The sequence below is a fragment of the Festucalex cinctus genome, chromosome 21 (assembly GCF_051991245.1).
Source record: "Festucalex cinctus isolate MCC-2025b chromosome 21, RoL_Fcin_1.0, whole genome shotgun sequence".
NCBI classification, from domain to species: domain Eukaryota; kingdom Metazoa; phylum Chordata; class Actinopteri; order Syngnathiformes; family Syngnathidae; genus Festucalex; species Festucalex cinctus.
Window position 1 is genome coordinate 8,639,428 of NC_135431.1, and position 27,513 is coordinate 8,666,940.

The 27,513-nt window shown below is 40.4% G+C and overlaps 3 protein-coding genes across 4 annotated transcripts in view; 2 read left to right on the plus strand and 1 right to left on the minus strand.

The window, feature by feature from the left end:
* LOC144010968 (inactive serine protease 35-like) overlaps positions 1 to 12,266 on the minus strand; it is a 59,510-nt gene extending 47,244 nt beyond the window's left edge. Inside the window, exon 1 of the mRNA XM_077511518.1 lies at positions 12,088 to 12,266. The gene's annotated coding sequence lies outside the window, so the exon portion shown is untranslated. The remainder of the gene's footprint in view (positions 1 to 12,087) is intronic.
* On the plus strand, positions 7,552 to 15,054 carry LOC144010970 (very long chain fatty acid elongase 4-like). The gene is made up of 7 exons (XM_077511520.1): positions 7,552 to 7,814; positions 9,889 to 9,980; positions 10,070 to 10,257; positions 11,175 to 11,255; positions 12,111 to 12,282; positions 12,448 to 12,575; positions 13,466 to 15,054. The coding sequence occupies exons 2-7, from the start codon at positions 9,914 to 9,916 to the stop codon at positions 13,751 to 13,753; spliced, it is 924 nt and encodes a 307-aa protein (XP_077367646.1). The 5' UTR covers positions 7,552 to 7,814; positions 9,889 to 9,913; the 3' UTR covers positions 13,754 to 15,054.
* Positions 15,055 to 17,997: 2,943 nt separating this feature from the next.
* Positions 17,998 to 27,294, plus strand: LOC144010563 (microtubule cross-linking factor 3-like). 2 transcript variants are annotated; one of them, XM_077510936.1, is made up of 9 exons: positions 17,998 to 18,651; positions 19,366 to 19,590; positions 19,650 to 19,808; positions 19,975 to 20,037; positions 20,763 to 21,032; positions 21,197 to 21,574; positions 21,780 to 22,424; positions 22,911 to 22,998; positions 27,146 to 27,294. In XM_077510936.1, exons 1-8 carry the CDS (start codon positions 18,520 to 18,522, stop codon positions 22,968 to 22,970), a joined length of 1,932 nt encoding a protein of 643 aa, XP_077367062.1. In that variant the 5' UTR covers positions 17,998 to 18,519; the 3' UTR covers positions 22,971 to 22,998; positions 27,146 to 27,294. The 2 variants fall into 2 exon arrangements, with proteins under 2 accessions (XP_077367062.1, XP_077367061.1); XM_077510935.1 differs by having other exon boundaries at positions 17,999 to 18,651; positions 22,684 to 22,998.
* The last annotated feature ends 219 nt before the right edge of the window (positions 27,295 to 27,513 follow it).

Sequence of the window (27,513 nt, forward strand, 5' to 3'; positions counted from 1 at the left end):
TTATTTTATATTACGTGAATACGCAAGTAATTTAGCTGATTAATCGGGATTAATCAAAATTAAAAAGTGTGATTAATCAGATTAAAAATTGTAATCGTTTGACAGCACTAATATATATATATATATATATATATATATATATATATATATATATATATATATATATATATATATATATATATATATATATATATATATATATATATATATACACACACATTATGTATGTATTGCCACATTTATTTTTGTTTATTTTTAGATTTTCATTTTTGATGTATATACAGTAGTCGTTTTTATTTCATTTATTTATTTTTGTATTTAATTTTTAAATTATGTTTTTATTTTCACTTTTATTTACTACTTTGGCAGTTTTGGTCCTCCATAAAATTCAAGCATATCTAGATGTAGGTATGCAAACATGCTTTTCTAAATGTTCTCCAGTTCTGTATTCTATTGTGTGCATCCCCAACCCCTAATGGTTGTGTCTGTTTTCTCATCTCAACGGCTTTAACCCTAAAGCATACAATTATGGCAAACACGCACACTCCCAGTCATCTTTTTCGGTGCAAAGTCAGGCACTGAACTGATCCGCGGCAGGGTCGCAGGCAGCGGTTCAGTCCGTTGGGACGGAGGCATCCCCTTGAGATTAACATTAACAGAACATGACAATGCTGAGAGGCTTTCAGCTCTGCCCGGGCTAGCGGATTAAAGTCGCCGATTACAATACCTGCAACATGCCGCCCCAATTTACCGGGACATATTAATAGAGAGTGTCATATAAGTCACTAAACGTTTACTTCTTTTCTATTTTGTTTCCGATATCATTCGGAGAGCGTGAGGTAATGCTTTTTCTGTACCCAAGAATTTTTATAGCAGTCACATTGCTCCAACACGGGGTGCAATTTACGCTATCGATCGCAAGATTCTCGAAACATGATTTGTTCTGTTACACGCCGCATGTTGGCGAGCTAGCGAGCTAGCTAGAGTGACTCTACTTTTGTGATATCACAACACTGTGTTTTGCTAACGTGAAACTGCTAACAAATTAAACTTGTGGTTGCTAGGTTGAAACAAGAAAACAACAGTTGTTTATTGTTGAATGAATGATGAACCTATTTTGACAAAACTAAAGAGTAGAAAGTAGCAATGTTCAATATCATTTTTTTTCAGAATGATTCCAGTAGGAGTACTCAAGTACTCTTGAGTAGTCACTGATTCGGATACCAATTGCCAACACCACTAGTGTTTTTTGAGCAAATTGCAGCAAAAAAAACAATGTCAGCCTCCTGTAAGGTGCGGTGTGACATATGCAAAATAATTAGCGATTGCTAGACCTATGATTCTATATTTTTTTAAATGTACAATGTGTATCTTTTCGGCATATAATTGAAATTAATACAATAAACATTGAGAAACCAAAAAATTCTACACACTGTTCCTTTAAAGAAAGACCTATATGCATCAATATAGCATTTTTCCTTACAAGCGCATGAAATGAATTGCAATCTTCTATTTTTCAATTTCAAGGGTATCAACCTATTAGTACTTGCACATAGAAAGTAGGGATTGCGAGTACTGATACCAGGTATTTGTATCGATGCCGATAACAATATCGGCCACCCTCTTGCCATTTTATGATCAGGAATTAGAAATTAGAAGAATAGAAAACTGGTATTAATTTTTTGGGGAACTTTAAAGAAAATGTTTGGGATATGTAGGCCTTATAAAAAAATATATATATATATTGTTTTGGGAATTTTATGTTGTATTGGTATCTGTGAAGACGGAACAGTTGAGAACTCTTGCTGGTGGTATCGTACATACCGAGCAGAAAGTATCGATATGAGGGCTAAGTTGCCTTCAGTCAAATGTGGATCACAGATGGCAAAAATTGAGAGAGAAAAGTCACTTCTTTGAATCCACTTACTTCAAGGCAATATTAAGCTAAGATCTAAGAGTTTATTAGGTTATATTTGCATAACTGATGGTTTTAGACGTCTTGCTGGATCCCAAAAATGGAAGCTAAGGAGTTTTGGGAAGAACTGGGCTAGAAGAAGCTGTAATTAGTGACCACACTGTGCTGGAAGGACCTCACGTTGACATCTGCCAGCCAGGCCACACTTTTGCGGATCCTTTATGCTGACGTCGGGCAAAAGCTAAAAATGATCCGAAAAACAATGATTATTTTGTAGCGGCTCTTGTTTTGTTTTGTTTTTTTGTGAATTTGTGGAACATCCACTGCGTTGTGTCGTCTGACTAATTCTATGCCACTGCAGCCAAATTCGTGAGTGGCCCACACTGGGTGCTGCCAACGGAGGACAGATCCTGCATGGTGCTCAGATTTCCTGTGGCCCTGCCAAGTCAGTGAACTAAGCGCAATTGCCTCCAGCTAACTCGAGTCTGGGGAGGAAAATATTTACCCTTAAAAAATATTAGCAGACTCTTTAAACATGGAAAGTTCATGTTGTAACGGCACATCTATGCTGAAAGTGTCAATAAGTTATAACTCTGGTTTTAGTTCCAAGTCTTGCATGATTTCTTTTTTTTTTTTTTTTTTTTAAAGAGGGGAGCATAGGTTTCACAGGTATGTCTGAAGCAGAGACAAAGAATGTCATTCCTTATTAAGGAAGTCGGCAGCTTGGAGCCAAGACTCACATTTCATCAGAGGAGAAGAGAGCGCAGTCAGTCAAGACCACCACCACGACCACCCAAAGAACGTCAGCAACTATTACCTACATTTTGCCCTCATCTGTGACTGACAGGTACCTTGCCAAACTGAGGGGTAGATTCACTAAAGTTTTGCGTGGCCTTTGCGCGGCGCTAACCGGTAAAAATGGAGCAATCCGGGAGCGCCTAATTCACTAAACATGCGCATATGGTCAAATCCATCACTAAGTGCGCTGCCAACCATATTGCGCCCCGGTGCGCCGATGTTATTTGCACATATGTAAATTAGGTTATTTGCATACATTTGATGAAAAAAATGCCCACCCCAATGCAAAAGAGACTCATTGATACACAGCGTCTAATTCACTAACGCTAGCGCAAATAGCCGCACGAAGTTTGCGTGGCGCAAATAACATTTATGGAAAGCATGTATAAACCTGCCGCAACCTCGATCATGACAGCAGTGCATGGCATGGTGCACGTCCCTCTCTAAAATAATACAATTTCATGGAAGAAATATTAGAATTTCGTGTTGTTTAGCTATGAAACAGACTTGTTCCCCCTGTGCCCAAATCCATCTTAGGTAATTTTACTGTAAAATGGTTAGTTGGCTACAGGAAGCCATAAACGAGTAAGTCAAGTAAAAGTCAGACAAAGAGTGAAGAACCAGTAAAAAGCAAAGCTACATCATCTGGGCTGTGTTAAGGCACTAAGCGCTCCTGGCCCAAAAATGCAACTTCCTTTCCGCAAAAAAACAGGCGACTGGAACGTACGTATGGTACAGTTTCAGCTTTTATGAGGAGCAGTAAAAAAAAATAAATAAAAAAAAATAAAAAAAAATAAAAAATAAAAAAATAAAGTCCTGCTAGCTTTAATACCACATATATTGAAAGACTGTGGAAACGGAGCAAGATCGGCTACTGAATGGAACCAGTCAAATGTCAGCTTGATGTATTTGCCTTTCCAATTAAAACCATATGAAAAGACTGTAATGGAACACACTGGACTCAGATTACACACATGCACACGCACGCACGTTGAAGAAGAGTGACACTCTGCAATTAGATGCAATTTGAGGAGAAAAGAGCCACATGACTATGGCACATGAATATTATATTATCTATAATGGATCATGAGATGTGGCGGCCATGATACATTAATACACATTCCAGTGGGTGACATGCTGAAAGAATACCATTCAAAATCACTCAAAGTGACAATTATTTTTTTTGTATGTAATTCTGTAAGAATTGAACTTCTAAACTATCCAACAAATTAAGTACTGTAATGGCAAATCTTTACATAAGCTGCTGTCTTTGAACAGTTGCGGAATGTTTTGTCACAAATGGTATTTCCCAAAATATGTATTTCCCGAGGTATGTGGAAAATGGCACGTCCCAGGTGGCCAACGTTGAATGTGCCCTTCAGAGATGGAGAGAGAATTTTTCCCTTCACAAAATTTGGTGGTTTTTGCACCCGGTACGTATGTCATAGCAGACTAATAATTCGGCATGATTGATGTTTCAAGGGGTTGGATGGAGACGCCTTCGCTCAGTGGCAATTTCCACATGTGTTTGTTTGCCATTTTCGACATGGAAACAGCTGAGAAAGATGACATGGGAAGGGTGTTGTTAGTTTAACTGATGCTTGAAAACAACTAAAAGGATGAAAACACTTCCGTCTCAAAACATATTCGCTCACCAGACACAACAGCTGTGACAAAATGTCTATGTTGTTAATTCATCGAAATTATCATTTTTAAATGAACGTCTGAATATTTAACACCAATAAGGTCAAATTAACCAATTAAAAAAAAATGAATATTTTCACATAGAAATTAATTGAAAATGCCATTTAAACCGTTCTGCTCCTTCTCCCAAAAACATTTTAACTCGCATTGTATTATATAAAACAAACATAACAAAAGAAAATGCAAAGAAATTAACTGTTTTAAAAGTGTAATTACTGGACAGAAAGTAGTATTTCTGTGCCTTTAAGGAGTGTGGCCTATTCAGTTCTAACAGGTGCTAATGTCTGCTTGGCCGGTTAGTCTGTAGTTATGGCTTATGACAGTCTAGTAATCCTTCATAGTCCAGTTAGTCCAATTCTATAAACGCATTGAAAGTGCATCGGCAACTGCAGCTCTCCTTGCCCATATTTTTCTTGGTTCACTTTGCTCAAGTCACAGCATTTTTATTTAAAAAAAATATAAATATATAAATTAGGGTTGTTAAAATTAGTGTTACTTTTAAATTAATTTATAGTTCCGTTAACGCCACAATTTTTTTAACGCGCGATTAATGACTGCCCCCTTACTTGGAGAGCCTGAACTGGAGGAATTCCAGTCGCAACACAGCAGACACGCCCATGTCAATATTTTACAATAAATTTAATAATAATGGATTTATTTGTGGAGACTGGGGTCAAGATCTATTTTACAATTTTTTAAATGTGCAGACTTTCACAAGTTATTTCATGTTAAAGATTAGATAGCTCTTAGTATGAAAAGAAAAATGAACTGAGCTGTCACCAACGCCTTACAAATGCAATTATGCCATCTAGTGGCAGAAAAATTACCTCAACACAAATCAATGTTAAATTTATTTTTAGAGCACAGTACGTCTTTATTAATTTTACTAAAATGAATTTTTATGAATTATGAAATTACTGTATCAATGTCTAAAAGATTCGGTCATATCCCTATTAGTGTAACATTGTTACCACGTTTATGTAAGAAAAAATATTTTATGGCACATTTAGAACAGATATAAAATTTGTGATTAATCGGGAGTTAACTATTGAAGTCATGCAATTAATTACGATTAAAAAATTTAATTGCCTGACAACGTCAATATGAAGATATTTTTTAATCGACCAAGCGAATGGCCCAAAACGTGGAATGACTTATTCTGGGTTAAGAACCAAGGTACGTGAATATCCCAATTAAAGCCTTTGTTTACAAAATGCTGGTCAATACCAACTTCAGCTGAGAGCCTAATCAACCAAAACAAAATATAGGAAGTATTGTCGCTACAATATACACTAAACATGGACACACACGAGTGATATGCTGACAACACCTGTTGTTGTTTTCAAAAACTGTCTGACATTCAATGCATAATTTGGACTTAAATGTTGGCCAAACTCCAAATTTTAAGAGCTATAAGGCATATGAGGTCGCGGGTTCCACTGTGCAGCCGCAATAATAAACATATTGTTGAATGAATACCTCTCTGACAGCGTCAGTTGCTGTGATTGACAGTGTCAACACACACAAGCACACATGCGTGCACACCCAAAACACCAATGAGGACTCTCCGTTCTCCCAACTGGTTTGAATAACAGCACTTTATGGATCCGCTTGGCACCCGCGGATCCCCCAGTCATACCCATGGAAAAGCAAAGTAACAGCACAGATCCATTATTAGCGTTGGCACAATGGAGGCATTTTAACAAGTGCTTGCATAATATTATATAAAGCACCAAAGGAAAAAATAGGTGGAGCGTACTAAAGGAGTAAACTGTGTATTGCTTTGGTGCAAATAGAGTCTCGGAAGGCAGCGGAGTCATTTTAGACAAAGAATACATTGTAATATGAATTCAAATGACATTTATCACTCGGCATCATTTGCACAACTGTTACTGGTCAGTTTTATCACTACTACAGGACACTTTCTAATGCATGATAATGCTGTTCTTGAGTGTTTATGTCTCAAATATATATTTTGTTATACAGTAGTAATGGCTTGTTTATTGTAGTACTTAAGAGTGTTTTCACATTCTTGGCCAATGAAGATGATACTGATTCTGAAAAGCACAAGTGAAATACAAACATTGAAACCGAGATTCGTTTTTGTTTTTTTCAACATGTCATGAGCACCAGCTATTTATGACAACTGTTTTGTTTTTGTTTTTTTTCATGTGAAGCCGGTTTGTGGTGTAATCAGAGGTTGGACATCGCGGGATGGTGCTGGAAAATGATGCAGATTAAACAACTTAGATTAAATTTATATCTCATTACAAATACAAAAATCAATTAGTTGTTCAACGCCTAGAGCAGGAAAAGGCAACTGAAATGATGTAGGGGCCACAATTTGTCATCCATGCTACTGCTCAACAACAACGCAACATTAAATGCAATTACTCATTTTGAGCATTTTTTTTCCCCCTAAAAAATACGCCCATTAATTTTTTTCTTTATTGTTTAGGTACTATGTTATGCATGTCATTGCAAATCTGCACAAAATTATTCGGCCTACTAAGGTTGTATAATAGGGCAGTATAAGACCCAGTGCAAGAGCAACTAAGCCATGTCTGCCATCTAGAGGTGAATGGTAAGATTACAACTTAAAAATAAAAAAATAAATAAAAATAAAAATAAAAAGTGCAAAAATAGTTTGTAAGAACAGCTAAAATTGCTAAAATATATGAAAACAACATCAATGTAAAAAAACAAAAAAAAAACTGATTAAGTAAAATAATTATGTCAAGCAAATAGCATTCTTTGACAAATGTAACTAACAGAGTAATGTCAAACAAGAATTTTAACGAATGTTTTTTTTTTAAGTGAATAATAAAAAAAAAAAGAAAAACAAAAAAACTACTACTGTATATCCAAACCAAACAACAACTCGACGTCGCCATCTAGTGTGCAAACCGCGCAGTGGCAAGCCGTCACGACCACTTCCGCGTTGCACGTGATAAACAATAAATTAAATCGACAAACACAATTTCAAAATCGAAGTAATTAAACTAAAATTTCCATCATGTAAAATAATATTGTTTTAACTGTTTGAAGAATGTGATAAAAAGGAATCAGGCCAGGAGAAGGGGATCGTGTAAAAACTGTCAGACCGGCGTCACGCGAGATGAGCGGCGCATGCGCAGTGGCAGCCGGCTCCTTTTGAGTAGGGCTGCGAGAAGATGAGGAGGCTAAGCGGCCGGCTCGCACCTAAACCGTAAATTAGCCTGCCTTTCTTAGAAAGGTTTTTAATCTGCTTGCCTTGAGTAGTTTCTTGCCTGTATATAAAATAAATAAACAAATTGAATGTGGAGGGGTAACGGGAGCCCTGTCGAGACGGACGAGGTGTGACGTTGGGAGATCAATTGCACCGGATGTCATTAAACGCCTCTTAAATAGCAAGGAGGTAAGTACTGTAGCTTCATAATGTTTCCTAATTTGTTTATCTGATGTTGTTTGTCGTAATTTGTTGCCAAATGCGTTTAATCATGAGTTGCTTTCAGTGTTATTATTCGGGTTTATTATAAGAAAAATAACGGTTCCGATATAGCCCACAGTAAAAGTTACATTCGATCCGATTATAACTCACATATTAAATTGCTAAGTCACCGAGATGGTTTTGGTGCCACATTGCAACTAGTAGTTTGGAAGATAAAAATGGCCGAAATATGCTGTACTGTAAACGCAAATGGGCTTTTTTTGTGCATGGAGGGTGAAACATGCAGCGGGCATTTGTACTTAGGCCCTGCAAGCGCCTCTAAGCTCGTTGATCAATTGAATTTAAGCCTCTTGAGCGCCCCGACACAAGAACCTGCTGACGCATGCGCCGCCGTCTTTTTGTGACTGCCCAAACCCTCTTGAATGCAAGTTTTGTTTTTTGTTTTTTTTAGCGTGTAATAAACACACATGCAATAAATACATGAATGAATGAATGAATAAATAAATGAATAAATAATTGATGTATCGAGCGAGCTTGTCCACGTAAATAAGCATAGAGGATAATTCCAGTAACTTTAGGACAGCACTTAAGATAGTCATTGAATTATTGAAAGGGGATCTGGTCTGTTGCACGGTATTAATTATAAATTAATAAACAGACACCTGCTCTCATCACACAGGCGATTATGCAACACTGCTTAGTGAATGAGGTGCACATCAGACATACTTTATCATCCGAATCTCTATAAATTACCATAATTGGATAGAATTGATGGAAGTTTGCACCCCTAGACATGAATAAAAGTGACAAATAGTGTTTTGAGGTTAAAATGTGTTCATTCGCACAGACAACACAAATCAGATGCGACTGGTTTTAAAACGTCACAAATTATTTGCAAAATATTGGTAAAGTAGAAGTGGATGGCTGAGGTCAATTGCATGTATGGTGAACATCTGAATATTTACTGTTCCACATTTATGAATCGACTTATTCATGGGTTTTTCTGTGTGCGCATGTGTGTGGGAATTAAGCCCAAGTTATTTGCCATTGAAAAAACAAAAAAACAAACTCTGCTGTTCATGCTCAGGCCAGTGCTAAGCAACTAGCTTTGCTGCTATCTTGGTGACAAAAACCTGTTGGAGTAAATTGAGGATTTTTTATTTAGACAAAACTAGCCATTTGCCGCCATCTTGTGGCACCCCTAGGCACTTACAGTACAGTCTAAACCTTTCTGGGGCGGGGGGAAGTCAATTACTCCCGGAGAGTTGGCAGTACTTCGGATGGACACAAAAGCTAAAGAAAATGACTCGGAAAAAAATACTACTTTTCTATTCGACATGACTTTGGTCTGTCTCAAATGAAGCTCCTCCACTACAACTTAGTTCCTTGGCACCAAGATGCCAACATGGTCCATTTCATCGGACCATGACAAGTTTTCCCACGAGTTTGGGAGATTTTGTGACCAGATGATAACACCAAGGTCAAGCAAGGGTCACCAATGTGGCACCAAGTAAACATTGATGAAGATGTATAGAAATAGTAGCAACGTGATCAGTCCTAATAACAAGAGTTAAAAGGTAATTTGAGCAAATAATATATTACTGTTGTTTGAGAAATGTGTATTAAACTGGTATCGCATCGCATCTCAGCTTCAAAAAGGCTGGTGACCTTTGACCCAGAGTAAAGCATGATGGCAGCGTATGCGCTGCTGCTGTTTTTCTTTAGATGAGACTGAGGCCTTAGATAAAGTGGAAGGAATTATGAGTTGCACAGTTTATTAATGGTAGAAAAAGTTTTTAAATAACAGTTATGGTTTCATTTTTTGTTGTATCTCAAAAGCCTGGTGTTTAAAAAGTTGGTGTACATTACAAAAATGTCATCAAAGAAAAATACTGAACTAATGATAATCTTGTCTCAGTTTAGTCACAAATGTAGTTCCTCTGTGTGAAATCTTAAACCAGTCAAATACAAATTTGATATGTCACTGTATGGACAGTAATTCCATTTTGTATCTTCACCTGACTTTGTCTCTCTATCACAGTATAATCGAGTGCAAAAGCAACGCCATGGAGGCTGTAACGCATTTGGTGAACGACACAGTAGAGTTTTACAAATGGAGCCTTACTATAGCAGGTGAGTCGGCAATTTTTCAAGTCCGTGCAACAGCAGCAAGTTAACGCAAAGAGCTGTAGGTGATGTCATGCTGACTTAATTTTTTCCAGACAAGCGGGTGGAAACCTGGCCGCTGATGTCGTCGCCCTGCCCCACGCTGGCCATCAGCTGCCTGTACCTGCTCTTCCTGTGGGCGGGGCCTAGATACATGCAGGACCGCCAGCCGTACACGCTCAGGAAGACCCTGATCGTCTACAACTTTAGCATGGTGGTCCTCAACTTCTACATCGCCAAAGAGGTCAGGCGACACGTACAGTACTTTCAATTGCTCATTCCAGGCTATTTGCACTTAAATTTTTAATATATGTTCAATGAAAATATATTAACTTATTTCTAACAGCCTTTTATTGCACTTTAAGATTCTCTTTACTCCACTGATTTTTTTTTTTGTCGTCCAATCAGATTTCACCCTCCATGTGGCCATGTAAATAATCTCCCTGAGGCATTCACAATCAGCGGTGCTAGCTGATACATCTTAAATCATATTAGCAATGAACTTCTATTCAGATAGCAAATTCGTCTTTAAAAAGGCCATAAAGATAGGCCTCGATGATGTTAGCATTTGTCCGTCTTCTGATTGGTCGGTCAGAGTAAAACTTTTTCCAGCGAGCTTTGACTGGAAGAAACATGTCTGTATGCATTTGCACAAATAAATACATGTATGTAATAATCACCATCGCCGGTGAGTATGATGTACATAGCTATCTGTTTTTATATAATTATCGATTAAATGGCACAGCACTAATTTACACCAATATAACTACAAAATATTACATTATGAGCTAAATCACAATTGTCATGCTAGCTCACAGTACAGTTTTTTAGATCATATTGTACGACTAAAAATATAAATATATGTGTTATGCGTTAGCCTCTGATATTGAACAATTAAAATGAAGGCTGCTGATTTAATAACTGTGCTTGTTCCTACTATCCGCTCATTCTAAAATATTGGAAATTGTCGACAACAGATAAATGTGGAATGTCATCTTTTTTTTTTTTCCTTTTTGCTATATTCAGAACAAAGGACAGATCTTACCATGCTGAGCTGCACTGCTTTTTAAAAATAGAACAGTAAACGCAATAGTAGAGTACTATAAATAAAGTCACTGATGTGTGTGGACTAAATGTAGACTTGAAATGTCTTTCAATTAGCTCCTGCTTGCCTCGAGAGCGGCCGGGTACAGCTACCTCTGTCAACCTGTCAACTACTCCGACGACGTCAATGAAGTCAGGGTGAGCCTATTCTTCCTCCATAACACACACACATACATCCCTACAGATACTCCCATTAACAAGCCCAAAAGACATTTTGGTGCCTTTGTTTTACAGTAATTCACAATTATTAAACAAATAAAATGATTTAATAACAAAAAAAACAAAAAAAAAACTCCTGGCAACTGGCCCACTGGAGTTGCATAAATACTGTACATCCCCCAGCCACTAGATAAGCATGATAGCTTATTTGTGTATTATTTTCTATTAGTGACATTTAGAAATCTATGTGACGTTTCTTTTCGTTAAACAATGGGCTGGGCTGTCTCGCCAGCCTGATGTTCCGCCCATATCAGACCACCATCAGGCCATGCTTTTTCAGGGTGGCATTAGTCAGTGATAAAGAGATGCCACAGCAGTGCGGCTACAGAGAGCAACCTTGTATTAGTATGTCATTGTCCTCCATATTTATCATCACACAGCGGTAATAGCAGGAAATAGTGATACCAAATGTACATGCAATAATATATCTTGTACAGAGACTACGTTGAAAACTACACACAAAAATTCTAAACTGGTATAGTATATTTATTTATATTATATAAATATTATATTATCTAAATATATTTATATTGTATATTAAACATAAAAAATTGTATATTTTATAAAATATTAATATGTTAAAAATACCAGTACTTAATCTAATTATTATTTTTTATTTTATTTTATTTATTTTTTACATTTCCCACCCCTCAATATATGTGATTATTTTTTTCCCCCAAGGTCCTCTTCCCATGTATTAATGTATGGTGTTTAAATGGAGCAGTGGTACTCACAGTCATTATTCACTCACCTTCTTCCTTTCCCCGTCTTTAGATAGCATCTGCTCTTTGGTGGTATTACATCTCCAAAGGGGTGGAGTTCCTAGACACCGTCTTTTTCATCTTGAGGAAAAAGTTCAACCAGGTCAGCTTCCTCCACGTCTACCATCACTGCACCATGTTCATCCTGTGGTGGATCGGCATAAAGTGGGTACCTGGTGGACAAGGTGAGACGGGCAGGAAAACATTTGTCAAAGTTTTGGCCTCAATGTAGTTCTTTGATTGGATTTGAGCTTGCTAAAAATGCTGAACATCATCAGTATTTTTAGAATTTTGCTTTTGGGTCACTACTTTGAAGGTTTTTAATTTTTTATTTTTTCCTTTCTCCACAGCTTTCTTTGGTGCAACTATCAACTCGGGCATTCATGTCGTCATGTACGGTTATTATGGTCTGGCTGCATTGGGACCACAGATGCAGAAGTACCTCTGGTGGAAGAAATACCTCACCATTATGCAGATGGTGAGCATTACATAAAAATCCAGATAACTAGCTAGCTGGTACTTATGTTTGAAAACATTAGGCACCAGGGTGACAAAAAAAAAAAAAAAAAGCATTTGACGATCGTTGCCTTGAATTGAAAATGTGGATGTGGATGAAGAACTTTTTTTCTTTTTATCAGAACCTAGGGTCCCACTACATATTATGGCTGCTTATAAATATATAGCAATAATTTTTTTTTTGTGCAAATTTTCCACTTTATAAAGTTGCAAATTTATGATTTTTTTTCCCCTCACAAATTTGCCACTTTATAAAAAGGCAAATTTGCAGCTATACAACAAATTTGTGACTTTATAAGTTGAATTTTTTTTCTCGCAAATTTGCCACTTTATAAAGTCGCAATTTCGCGAGTTCTTTCCTCGCAAATTTATTAAGTTGTATAGTGGCAAATTTGCCACTTTATAAAGTTGCAAATTCATGAGTTTTCTGGCAAATTTGTCACTTCATAAAGTGGCAAATTTTCGAGTTTAAAAATTGGCAAATTTGAGAGTTTATAAAGTGGCAAATTTGAGAGTTTATAAATTGGAAAAGTTTCTGATTTTTTTTCCTCACAAAGTTGCCACTACAAATTTGCCACTTTATAAAGTGGCAAATTTGTAAGTTTTTTTCCCGCAAATTTATAAAGTTAATAAAGTCGTAAATTTGTGACTTCATAAAGTGGCAAATTTGAGAGTATTTTTCTCGGAATGACTCTGGGAGGAAAAAAAAAATATTTATACGTGGCCCTAATACACCGTTGTATAGTCCCACCTTTTAAGCTAAAAAATAAATAAAATAAAAATAAATAAAAATCTAAAATCTATCAATCTACATCTATCAAAATGTAAGTTACGGCCATATTTTTCCATCAGATACAGTTCCACGTGACCATCGGACACGCCGGCCACTCCCTCTACACCGGCTGCCCCTTCCCCAACTGGATGCAGTGGGCCCTGATCGGCTACGCGGTCACCTTCATCATCCTCTTCGCCAACTTCTACTACCACGCGTACCGACGCAAGCCCTCCCCGGCACACAAGGGCCCAGCCAAGCCAGTCACCAACGGCGTCTCAAAGGCCACCAACGGCCACAGCAAAGCGGACGAGGTGGTGCCGGACAACGGCAAAAGGCAAAAGAAGGGACGGGCCAAGCGGGAGTAAAGGACGGCTTGCCGGGCGATGAGCGGGAGGACATATTTAAAGGGCCAGCGACGGAGGATTGCGAGGGGACGATGGGGTGACTGTGCTGCGGCTGCTTCTCTGGCTGCCCGTCACACATTTCTTTTTTAACAGTGAGCAAGGCAAAAAATAATAATAATAATGCTGGCTTGTAAAAAATGTAGGCTTCCACGTTTTTTTTTTTGTCCAAACATTTTCGGACTGTGTCACACGGATTTTTTTTTGAAAACACGCGCCAACTTACAACCCAAAAAGTTCACATTCAAGCGTTTCTTATTCGTGAGCTTGAATAGTCTGCTTGAAGTTATGATTGTTTTATAGCAAGATTCACTAACCTTTTTAAAAGTGAGTTACTTGGGTACTGACAAATGCCAAGGGCTACCAGTTTGATACACACTGAAATAAATTGAAATAAATTTCCTCTGATTTTCTTTAATTATTATGTTATTATTAATAACGAATTATAAACATGTCTGCGAAGACAACATAAATATTAATATGCAACTTTATTTCTTCACTTAGTGTTGACATTTTCAAAAGATCACTTCTACAACATTCCTAGGAAATCCCAATGTCCCACCACTCGTGAGCTACTTTTAGAACAGGCCTGCACGGCTACTCGTGTGGTCCTTGGTGTGAACTTGTTGGAGACCACTGACAAAGATAAAATTATAATGATAAAAGGGATAGCACCGATTTTTTTAAATAATTTTTTTTAAGGTTGGGTAAGGCATTATTGTTTACAAATTGTTGCTGTATAATGAAAAGCATGCATCTCCAAATTGTTGGACTGGATTTATTTTCTTTGTGCTTAAATTCTGTTTGTTTATTTAAATGTATTTATTTTTTGATTGTATTTTTTTCCATTCTAGTTTTATAAAATGCAAAACATGCTTTTCATTGGACAGCAACGAAATTTAAATGTAAAAAATGATTCCTCTGCAACGTCCAGATCCAGCTTGTCGCACTGTTGCATTGAATCTGAAGTGTTTGATTTTACAACTCAAAACACTGATCGGGGAAAAGGGCGGGGGGCAGACAGTAGTTTCTTTTTATTTCTAGCTATTATGCATTTTTTGGCAACATTATTTTCATGGGTCCTCACTTTTTTTTTTTCCTGTGCGATGTAGCCGAGAATAAAAAGATTGAGGTTGAGCTCCGTGTTGTCTTCTCACTGCCACCTATAGGTTCGAAGGGAACCGCTTTTCTTCGAACGGAAGCAAAGTAACTCTGTCACTGCATACAACCACTGAAAAAAAAATAAAGGACAGTGGACACCCTTATAGATTGTGTCCGCTCCTTATTATGCCCAGGAAGAAGTGTGTGTAAGAGGCAGCAGCAGAGCTCCAGGCTGCCTTTGACCTGTCCAGACAGATCTGCCCTAATCTTTGCGGGCAAATTGGCTTTAGCTGCAAAAGAGCTTACTTGCACGTCACTTCACGGGCTGCCCGGGAAAGCAGGTCACTGGAGAAGAAGCCTGGGCTAATCTGCCATCAGGTCTCCTCTGAAACCAAGATGTTCTGTGTAGGAAATACTGATGTTTCTCATGGAGTAGAAAAAAAAATGCAATTGTTGATCTTTCTTGATCTTTGTTGCATTACATAAAACTTTGGGATATTCCTCTCAGATGAAATTTCAGGATCAACTGAAAATGCATGATAACTTTACAGATTGACTAAATTTAACCTGTAAACGTTTGAATAAGCATGTGCAACTTAAATGTTTCAGTACTTTTTGCGTGCTGTTCTCTGACAAGAAGCTGTTTTTTTTTTTAAGTATGTCCAAAAAATGTGATGGATGTACAAAATTTAAGGCTGTCCATGATTGAAATGGACTGTTAGGACTACGCCCTGAAAATGCCATTTCCCTTCGCATAGTCCACTGGCGTGGCTGCATTAGAGCGCCTCATTGCTTACTACGAGTGAGTGCACGCCACGTGGAGAAGAGCAGAAGAACTAGGGTTGTGGATAATTTATTTATTATTATCATGTTTTAAGTCCTGCGATTGGCTGGCAACCAGTCCAGGGTGTACCCTGCCTACTGCCCAAAGCCAGCTGAGATAGGCTCCAGCACCCCCCGCAATCCTTGTGAGGAATAAACGGTCAAGAAAATGGATGGATGGATGTTTTAAGTCCGACGTGACACCCACTGGAGATTCTTGGTAGTGTGGCCCGCTTTAGAGTGCCTCGTTGACAGCCTTGAGCGCACACATGTAAAAGGAGGAAGAGTAAGAGGGGAAACAAAGCAAAGGTGGAAGACCAAGAGCGGAAAAAAAATTCTTAAATGACAGCTTCTGGACAGGGACTGAAGTGGCTGCTTTAGAGTGCCTCATTGTCATGGAATTGAAAAACATTGATGACCAGCCACTGGAGGCTCGAGGCAAATACAGTACATTACAGTCCATAGCATTAGAGTGCAGAAAACGGTTTCATTTTTCATTTCATATATTTGGTGACGGTTTCAATATATTGTATATTTGGCAGGGCTGTTGGTTAAATTCAGTTCATTTGCGGTTTATTCATTCATCATAAATTCCCATTAATTACTGTATGAAGAGTTTTCAACTAAAAAAACTCTCCATAAATTAGCAACCCTATTTGTATAACTGTATGCAGCATGCATAGGTCTACTAAAAGTTGACTTGAATCATTAACTGTACAGTTAAAGGTTTTAAGATCAACCCCACTTTCATATGGGAAATTTACTTATTATAATCAGAACAAATAAAAGGTCCTGGAAATTGAGTTTTTATTAAAAGATCACACTCCTATGCTAGGTTTGGTAAGGGTGCAATAGGTGGTGTTTCCCCCCAAGGCTCATTTGCTAAAGGATGCCCAGGCTGGATGGTAGAGCGGACCAAACGAGTGGGTTACATTTGTCCTCCTCCGGGGACACAGTAAGGCCGGGGATTTAAAAGGGATTGCAGCAGGGCCGAGGCTTTTCAATCAGAGGAGTTGAGCTGCCTGGTCACAATAACCCGGCGTGTGACAACTTTTTGCAGGAAGGTGCTCACATTGGCTCACATAATTGTCATCACTGACTGGAAGTGAACTTTTGCAGCAAAAAGTAAACATTTATGATTAGCACAGAAGAAATTTATAGTGTTGCATTGGTAGAGGTTAAAGGGTCGCCTGGAGGGGGTTAAGCCCTGAAAACCTGACCCGCCACTAGCTCATCTCATTAGCAAAGGAGCTCATTCTCTCCTAGCACAGTGGAAACAGTCAGCGTTTTATTTACTCACCTTCCTCCTCCCCTCCTTTGCCATAAAGTGAAGCTGGAGTCTGGTTTGTATGTCCATTGCGCTCTCTGCTGGACGAAAAATAAGTAGCCGCCGTATTCCTGTGGGGAAAAAGAAGACGTTTGGAGACGAAACATGAGTGTAATGTGTCGAAAGTCGACTTCTAGTCACGTAAAGCTTTGGGTTTTATGACAGTTCCAACTTCCAAATTAGGCAAAATAAGAACACCTGTGTTAGGATAAATACGTCATTGGTGGGCAAACAAAAGTACAAAACTATAGATTTATTTTAAAGATAGCCTGCAATATTATTTATTATCACACACATGAAAGAAGCGGGATTTTCCTATAGCATTAGGTTTAAAAAAAACAAAAACAAAAAAAAGAACGGACATTTCATTAGGTAGCCTACAATTGTCCATCTTGTACCTCTTGCATTTCGCCATTGAACAGTAATACAGAAACATTCATAAATATCAAATCTTTGATTGAAAATTCCCAAACAGCTCTCAGTACGATTACGGAGCATTTGGAACTGAAACCATACTAAAAATAAAAACATGAAACAGCATCATCATCTTCGTAAAAAAAAAATATATATATATATATATATAAATAATAATAATAATAATAATAATAAAATTTAAAAAAAATTGCATTACAACTTTTTTTTTTTTTTTTTTTATTCGGTCTAAATTACTTCAATATTTATTTGAAACCTAAAAGTTGGCACGGATATTGCTAATGTCACAAAAAAAAAAATGTATTTAGGCTATTATGCACACTTTTTCATATTCTAACCTAATTGCACCGTGATTCTGATTTATGCGAGTTTAATGTGATCATATATGATGTACTTTGCCTTTACTGTTTTTGCATCTATTTACAAATTGGTAATGGCACAATGAAATACAGTACTAAAATTCAAGTGGTTGCAGAGCTTGGAGGTGCCACATGGTGACGCTGCTGCAAGACCCTCCATCAACATCAACATCTGAATGAAAGACCCTGTTGCTGCCAGCCAGGAAGTAGTGCCAAGTACCGGGCCGAACTACCGGACACCCACCCGGCACCAGACCTCCTCTTTTGCGGGGAGAAGTTGGAACCATCGTTGGGGTGAAGGTGGAAATGAGAGGAAAGCACGCCGGTTGAGGGACGCCGACGGCAGGGAGAGGGAGCCCGAGAGCCTCGGTGTGGTTCGTTCGCTCACCCGGATGGTGCTGAGGCTGCTCAGAACAGGGCGGATGCTCCTGCTATCCACTCGGTCTATTTGCCCATCAATCCGTCTTTTCCCAATGTGAATCCTCCAACTGGACCTTCTGCATGCTTCAGTGAATTAACTGGGAGAACCGCGCAGGGGGCTGTGAGTCAAGCTTGCGCGGCTGCCCGTTGAACGCCGACGCCGGGCCTCATTCGGTTCGGCTTGACGGTGGATCGAGTGGAGGATGCTGGCCGGATGACTTGAAGCACGCAGAAGAAAAATACGTTGCACCAAGAAAAAGCTGAACAAAATGGAGGAGGCTGCTCTCGGAGCTTCACGGCCGGCTGCGCAGGCCACCGAGGACGGATCCATGACACAGCAGGACGAGGCCTTGCTGGAGGAGGAGATGGAGAGACTTTTGGAGGAAAACGACTACCTGAAGGTTGAAAATACTAAAATGCTATTTCACCTACTGATCGTTTATAATGTGATCAAATAATAGTCAAACTACCAAATGAGATCCTATATGCAAAAGCTAAAAATAAACTAATGAACAGCTTGATATGATAATTCTGTAAATGATAAATGCTTTTTTTTTTTTAGCATTCTGGTCTTTACACTTGTTAACTGATTCGAACCATTCAAACTTCAAAATATTAACAAAATGAAGGACATGCAGGGAACTATTTTGACCCAACAATTGCCACATTCCACACTTAATTTTCCCAAATGACATTTGCAAATGAGATGTATTACATATTTACCTCCATCTTCAACAATTCATGACCGATTCAAACAATTCCAACTTCAAGTCTCGCATTCTAAATTTAAATATTTTGATTCAATTAATTCCACTGCATTTGTCTTCTCTTTTGCATCCACAACCAATTTTTACAGAACTATCCTTTTCAGTGCAAAAATTTGGTCAAGGTAACAGATTAACAATTGACCATCCATCACCATTTTGCCAACGCTTGTATCTAAGCAGACAGATGACTAATTGGGTATTGATCTGACTTGCATCGACCCCCTACAATCAATGGGATAGTATTTTGTACAACAAATGAGGCTTCTCATTAGCATATGCATCCTTATTAGTTTTTGAATTGAATTATGTAAAATGAAGTCCTTTTCATAGTCTCAATTTTTCATCCAGTGCGAGATCGAGGAGATGAGGGCCGAGATGGACGAAATGCGCGACACGTTCTACGAGGAAGACACGTGTCAGCTGCAGGACATTAAGCGCGACCTGGAGCGGGCCAACAAAAACTGCCGGATCCTGCAGTACCGCCTGCGCAAGGCCGAGAGGAAGCGACTGCGCTACGCCCACACGGGGGAGATTGATGAGGAGCTGCTTAGGAGTCTGGAACAGGACCTCAAGGTAAGGGGATTGTGCTTTGTTCACGGGTTTCAAAAATCAACATGTCGGGGCTGGTGCAGGTGGCCAAAGATGTGTCGGTGAGGCTGCACCACGAGCTGGAGAAGGTGGAGGAGACGCGAGCCAAGACTGAAGACGAGAACGAGAAGCTGAGACAGAGCCTTATTGAGGTGGAAGTGACCAAACAAGCCCTGCAAAACGAATTAGACAAAACCAAAGAGGTGGGTATATCAGTCCTGTTGGATTTGGCAGTACAGTCTTGACATATCATGGGCTCATCGATTGGTATGTTGCAGATTTTGTTTTGTTTATTGATCCAGGGTGGGAGGTTGTTTTCAAGCACCCAACATTCTTACTGATATTGTTTTCATCATTGCTTTTTCTCAGAAGAAACGAGGAGGTAAAGACATTCAGAAGACTGACAAGAAAGCAGCGCAAACTCCCACTGAGGTGAGTGCTTCAGTCAGGGCTGGCCTGGCCATCTGGCTTACAGGGCAGAAGCCCGGTGGGCCGGTGTGGTGCTATTCAATTATTATGTTCCTCCATTTTACACCAAGAGACCAGCTCAAAATTTTGAGGCAGCAGCCAATTAATTAATTTACTATATAGAGAGCAAACTGAATCAGTCAACATCGGAGCTACATGGTAGCCAAGGGTGTTCAGGAATCGGGCCGGGTCGGCGTGCCAAAGTCAAAATGCCAGGTCCAATTATTCGTGCCAATCCAGCCCTGGCTTCAGTCCTGTCCAAGGGCGGCCATGTTAAATCATCCACCCATTTTCTTGAGCACTTGTCCTCAGTTCGGGTTGCAAGTGAACCGAAGCGTATGCCAACAAGAGTTTTGGCCTGAGAAGCCAGCTTGTTCTTCATTTTTATTTTCAAAACCGTTTTTCAGATGATCCATCAATAAAATTGAACAGAATTCCCCACTCCTTATCTTGTTGGAAACACCAATTTCTCTGTAGATTTTCTTGACTGATGAACTGCTCCGAAAATTCTCTCATCCTTATAGGGATAAATGAGTTGCACAGTTGAACTTAGGCCAGTCTTTTTAAGAGGTTTTGGCTCAGAAAGACACAAAATCTTCTCTTTGCTCTAATCTTAAGTCCCTTCTCTTCAAATCTGATTACAGGCACTTCGTTTTGAACTCCTGAACACGTGTTCTGTCTGTGTGCAGGAGGACAATGAGGACCTTAAGTGCCAGTTGGCCTTGATCAAGGAAGAGGCCATACTTATGAGGAGGAAGACGGCCACCATCGACAAAGAGAAGGACCGTCTGGAACAAGAGCTGCAGAAGTACCGCTCCTTCTATGGCGAATTGGACAGCACCCATCCCAAAGGCGAGGCCGGGGGCCCGCCCTCCACCCGTGAGTCCGAGCTCAAGCTACGTCTCCGCCTAGTGGAGGAGGAGGCCAACATCCTTGGGAGGAAAATCGTCGAGTTGGAGGTGAGCATGAACAACAGTTGCTCTCGGATTTTCGCCATTTGTACTACAAAATGGCATACTTAATATGTATAGTGGATAAAGGGTGACTCCAAACATAGCCATGGACAAGTTAGCAAGCTACCGCTGTATCTCCTCGTCAAGCAGTCATCTTCTTCAATCTTCAGGTGGAGAACCGAGGCCTTAGAGCCGAGCTGGATGACCTCCGCGGTGAGGGCGAAGGGGAAGGCGGCTCCGGTGTCGGCTCACTGGGCGGCCCGGGCTCGGGGCGAGGCCTCGGGGATGACTTGACGGAGCTCAGACAGCAGCTGCAGCTGGTGGAGGACGAGGCCGAGCTTCTGAGGAGGAACCTCGCCGACGCAGAGGAACAGAACCAGAGGGTGACCAACGAGCTGAACAAGATGCGATTCAAAGCCGGCACCCACGAGGGCGGGGCTCGGCACGGAGGCGTCTCAGGGGTAGGCGGGATGGACGGAGTGAAGGCCGAGGCCTTGCAGGAGGAACTGAAGGCAGCCAGGCTTCAGATCAATGACTTAAGTGGCAAGGTGTTTGTTCATTTAACGTCCTTCCAACACATTCAGATACTAGACTTTAGAGACTTTGCATAATTAACTAACCAACTCTCATAGAAACTGTATTGAACTCATTTACTACCAGTCCAATAAAAATGGAGCTTTGACGTCTTGCGCCGTCAATGGCAGTGAATGAGTTAATCTTGGCTATGGTAATCTTCCTTTCTACTCTATTTAGGTGATGCAGCTGCAGTACGAGAACCGTGTTCTGCTGTCCAACATGCAGCGCTACGACCTGGCCTCCCACCTGTCCCTGCGGCCCAGCCCGAGGGACAGCGACGCAGAGAGCGATAGCGGCGGCGGAACGAGCGGTCGTCGCGAAAGCGACGAGGATTCCACGTCGTCCCGCCTTCTCCCCCCTCACCGCAAACGCGAGGGTCCCGTCGGCGGCGAGAGCGATCCAGACGAAGTCAGAAACACCAATGGCGCCAGTCGTTGTGTGACGCCCACCCGGGGGCTCCTCACCCCGTCCGGGCCCGAGGGGGCCGCCTCCTCCCCGTTGTCTCTCTTCCTGCCCGGCGGGCGGTGCAGCCTGCGCGACAGGCAGCAGATGATCGACATCCGCGTGGAAGCAGAGAGGCTCGTCCGGACCATCGACCGGTTGATTGCCGACACTGCAGCCATCATCTCGGAAGCGAGGGTCTACGTTTCCAACGGTGAGCTGGAGCAAGGCGGCGAGGATGACGGGAGCCGGATCAGGGAACACGAGCTGCTATATCGCATCAATGCCCAAATGAAAGCCTTCAGGAAGGAACTACAGGCCTTCATCGACAGACTGGAAGTGCCCAGGCTGGAGGACAGGGAGACCGAGGAGCCGATGTCGGTGAGAAACGAAAAAAATGTCCACTTTGCAGTCCCTCCAGGATTTTAGGGCAATGCAGTGATTGGTGAAACTCCGATGATTGGTCTAATTTCAAAAAATGAAATTGCAAAATTGTACATACTTTGCACGGATTGGCCTCAGTTGCAACAATCCTGACATCACAAACTCCTGGGGCGACTGAAGGATTCCTTCTAATAGTTTGTGCTGATTGTAATTCTTATTTTCTTCCTCACTTGCAACCTCATGCTCCACTTTGCAGATGTTCCAGCCTATCATTTTGCTCATCCTCATCCTTGTGTTGTTCTCCTCCCTCTCGTATGCCACCATCTTTAAACTGGTCTTTCTTTTCACCCTATTCTTTGTTCTGTGATTGTATGTCTTCCCCCACCATTCCTTTATTTATCTGCATTCATCCCCTGTCAGTTCTTCTCTGTTGATTTGATATTTTTTGTTCCCTTCCCCCTCACCGCATTATTTGTTGCCAAGGTTACCAAAAAGCACAGGGGAAAACTCAGCACTTCCCTGCCACGTTCCCGTTATCCTTAACAGCCAATGGAATAAGTCCCAGGGGAGGGTGAGTTGACTTATTCATTAGTAGACTCCATAAAAATTGTAGAGGCTAGTGCTCATTGAAAGAGTTAAGCTTATTTTAGCTGCCATAATGGACAGTAGCTCCTTCTGTACGCCTTACCTGTTTTCTGGGCTTGAGCCGTGATTGGTTGTCGTTTGAGCCTTAGGCACTGCGATGTCAGTCGACAGCAAACGGCCGCCCTGTGAGATAGATAAAAATTCATATTCAAATGCAGTATTCATCGTAGAGCATATTGTCAAGAACAAGTTTGACTCACGGAAAAATTAGATTATTTTTCAAATGTATTCATCCACCCATATTGCTTTATTGTTGTCGACCTTGGTGTCCTGATTGAACTTTGCTTGTAAATACATTTTGGCTTCAGAAGAGCTTAGGAGGACCAGCCATCATCTCTTCGCTGTTGAAAAACATGTTACATACCCAACCCCCACCCCGGCTGTCATCGCCTAAAGCAGGGACAGTTTGTTTTTATCCCTGCCTTAAACTCCTTCAGGGCCCATGTTCTCATTTATTAGGGAACCGCAACAGGTGGAGGCTTGCGAATGAGAGAATTCCGACGCCTCCAACGTTTTCCAACAGCGGGGGCCCGGTTATTAGAGGACAGGAATTAGCAAATGAGTGGAGAGGATGATAAGGTAGATGAACAGTAAGCAACTGTCAGGCATTCCACACGTTTGTCGCGTTTAAACATCTTGAAAGTTATGAGTCATTCTTGGAATATTTGTTCACTTGACTCAATAATTTTTATTATTATTATTTATTTTTTTTAAGGGAAATATAATTTTTAAGTTCATTTGAAAAGTTGTTAAAACAAAACATTATCTTTGGCCGCACGGGGTAGGATCGCTCCGAGCGAGTGGCAACACACCCCAAAATAACATTTGCCATTGACATTCTAATGGTAAGTATTGTAGTTATAAAACCCTTTATGCAGCGAATATTTAAACACAAACTGTGGAGCAACACATGCAAACTGAGATTATAATAATCACAAGCATATATTCTTTATCCTCCATGAAAAATTACAAATATAAAGCATCTTACTGAGTCACTTACAGCAGTAGTAGAAGACAAAGTGCTACTCTTGATATTTTATTATTTATCCTCTAATATTCTCTGACTGTATTATACTGCCTGCCAGTGACCAAGGCGGGCACAACAGAAGGAACAACTCAAAATCAACTGCAGCATTCTATACATTCTATAATGTATTACTCTGTTTTTATAAAGTACAATATTAGAGTCCTGTTTTGTTTTTTTCAGGGAGACTGGAATGGATTATTGTATTTCCGTGCTTTTCAATGGGAAAAGATCATTTGAGATACAAGTCTTGAGTTATGAGTTTCACGGAGCAAATAAAACTTTCATCTCAAAGCACAAGTCTTTTACATGTTCTCTACAGTATATTCCAGATTTTCACCTACTGCAGGTGGGTCTGGAATGTACCACCATAATAAACAGGGAGTTGACTGTACTGAATCAAATATAATTAGCCACCCACTTGGCGGCCATTGGAGAAAAATGGTTAGGGTCACAAGACAAAATCTGCCCGGACGCAAGCGAGCGGAGTAGCAACAGAGAAGCCGATTGGCCTGGAGACGTTGGCGGGCGGGCTTAAATAGCTATGTAAACACTTTCCCTCTCTTCCACCTCCCACACTCTCCCTTGAGTAATTTTAGCCAGGATGCTGGTGACGACAGTTGTCCTGTTGGAGTCTTCAAATGCTGGAATACATTTGACATTATGATATTGGAGCCCCCCCACCCCCAAACTCCGCCTTCACAGATGAAGGAGGTGGTTGTTTACTCTTTTGTTCAATGACTTGACCTCGATGTGGGGGGTGTGACTTCGGGGCGAGGAAGGAGCGGGAGGGGGCTCTTTAAAATGAGCCCACCCAGCTTTACGTAACACGAGAGAGGAAAAACAAGGGGACCGGCTGCAGAGAGACACTTGACAGTTTGGAGGAAAGCGGGGGTGACTCAGGACCAGGGACAAGACCCGATTGGGGGATTTACTGGCATGCAGGGACAATAAATATTTTGATTTTTCACCTGGAACAAGGTAGGGGCATTTAGTCATTTCGATTGTTATCAAATTTCAAATTGTTGTTCGGGGCGAGCAAAGCGGGGTACACCCTGTACTGTTTGCTGGTCAATAGCAGGGCACAATAGACTATCAAATCATTCATACTCACGTTCATGGCAAATTGGCAATTGACAATTTCCGTGTACACTGACCTCAACATGCATCATTTCGGAACGCGGGCAACAGCAGAGGGCAGGCAGACGTGCTATCCATGAGGCAACTATGTTGCCTTGTAAATATTTTCTACATTTTTGTAATATCGGGGGGCTATTTCAAGACCTCTGAGGGCCACAGTAAAGACATGTAAAAATATTTTACGTACTAAATAGATATTTATATATTATGAGCAGGTGTGGATTCAATAATTTTTTGGGGGGCTTTTCATAGTTTTGGACTAAATATGGAACCACATTTTTTTTCTTTTTTTTTTTATATTACACATATTTTGTCTAGAGACAACAAGACAGAAAATGTCTTTTGAAGATGAATGTATCATGAGCAGAGGTGACTAATCAAATAGTTCGACTTCAATGTTCTTGGCTTTTATACATGGCGTTAGTCATTAAGTTTATAAGTGGTTTACAAACCTGAATTTCACAGGAAAAATGAAAAATGTAGAAAAATGTACTTGATACATAGTTACATTGTTGGGCTTAAAGAGTAATATTCCAGTTTGACGAATATATGAGTAAACATCCTCTGCAGTGAATGAGTTAAAAGTGCTCTCAATCTGAAAAGTTCTCATCTCAAATTAGGTTATGACTCCTTCAAAAAAGCAGCAGTCGTCACATGCAACATAACAATGACATTAGCTTGGTGTCACGCTTCAGGCCATGTGTGCGCTCATGGGAAATGGCCGCTGGGACGCATGCCTAGCGAGTCTTTCTTGCTATGTGGCGAGGTGTGCGCTCATGCAAGGGAGGGAGTGGAGGTCAGCAAAGTGGCGCGAGAAGCAAGAACGGTGTCACATAAAGCGTGCGCTGTGCATGTGGTCGAACACGGCTGTCAATTTAGGACGGGGACGCAACAGGATTTGTCTGAGCCTCCTTGAGAAGGCCAGAAAAGTTAGCAATGAAACAAGGAAGTGATTTTTTATTTTTATTTTTAAATGATGTGTTTTGGTCAGAAATATTTACTGAAATAGTAAATTTGGAAGAAGGGCGATTTGGATTCTGGTGTAGATCCAGAATGTGTCGGCATCACTTTCCACTACTTTCAGACTACTTTTTAACTTTCAACTGTTAATATTTTTTTTTTATCTTTATCTTTTAGCGTAATAACTGTTCTACAACTGACAACACGGTCCATAGTTTTTACTTTTTGACTAATTTATCATTGCCGTACCACAATCGCTGAAAATTTGCACTGGAGAGACCATAGAAAAACATCCGTTTTACCACTTCTACACACTTTAAAGACATTTATTAAACAAAATTTTCTAAGTAGTCCTGAGCACATATATCCTCTTTGTTCTGTGGGGACAACTTCTATTACTGGATATTAGTTGGGGACCTTCTCTACCCCTTCTCATAACTGTGAATGACTCTACATCAGGGGTGGCGAGATCCGGTCCTCGAGGGCCGCATTCCTGCTGGTTTTGGATATTTCCCTTCTTCAACACAGCTGATTCATGATCAGCTCATCAGCAAGCTCTGCAGAATCCTGATAACGAGCCTGTTAATTGGAATCAGCTGCACTTCGAGTAGGGAAATCTATAAAACCTGCAGGACTCCGGCCCTCGAGGACCGCAGTTTGCCACCCCTGCTCTACATCTCTTTCAGTAGATTTTAAAGCTGCGTTACAACATAATTTGGTACTATAATGAAGGCACGAAACTAAATTCAGACTTGCCTTCGCAGTGTAAAAACCCATTAGAAAAAAACCCCAACAATATAAATCAATATCTTGAAAATGACACATAGCAGGGGCACCAGCGATGTACTATGATTTAGCATCGATTCTATATCATCCAAACAAGATTTGCTTGCTAGCTAGAAAAGGTGACATTTTTTTCCCTCACAAGCCCATGTGTTTGTCTTTCTAGAATTTCCCAAGACATTATTTATCACTGTGACGCACAGCGGCATCCCTGCTGTCACCGACACACAGGGAAGTGAAACATAAATCGCTCTTTGAAAAAAGGAAGAAGAAAAAAAGAAGGGGCCTTGAAGGTGTCAAGTGACCCACGTCATGGCGGCCATCGACCTGGAGCGCGGGCTCGAACATGGCGGGCGAGGCTGGGGGAAAGACATGATGGACAACTTTGACTCCGAGATGCAAGAGTGGGAGGACCAGCTGCAGGACATTCAAAGGAAAATTGAGGAGGTGAGAGCTCAAATTGGATTTTACACTTCAGGTTACCTTTTTTTGGACTGAATGTGTACTGCTTGACTAACACTTGTTTTTCAGACA

Bases quoted from the DNA above. Each gene is read 5' to 3' on its own strand.
- LOC144010970 (XM_077511520.1), top strand. From the start codon at position 9,914: ATGGAGGCTGTAACGCATTTGGTGAACGACACAGTAGAGTTTTACAAA. The intron at 9,981-10,069 runs GTGAGTCGGCAA...AATTTTTTCCAG, and splicing joins ATGGAGCCTTACTATAGCAG to ACAAGCGGGTGGAAACCTGG. The intron at 10,258-11,174 runs GTCAGGCGACAC...TCTTTCAATTAG, and splicing joins ACTTCTACATCGCCAAAGAG to CTCCTGCTTGCCTCGAGAGC.
- LOC144010563 (XM_077510935.1), top strand. From the start codon at position 18,520: ATGGAGGAGGCTGCTCTCGGAGCTTCACGGCCGGCTGCGCAGGCCACC. The intron at 18,652-19,365 runs GTTGAAAATACT...TTTTTCATCCAG, and splicing joins AGGAAAACGACTACCTGAAG to TGCGAGATCGAGGAGATGAG. The intron at 21,575-21,779 runs GTGTTTGTTCAT...TACTCTATTTAG, and splicing joins TCAATGACTTAAGTGGCAAG to GTGATGCAGCTGCAGTACGA.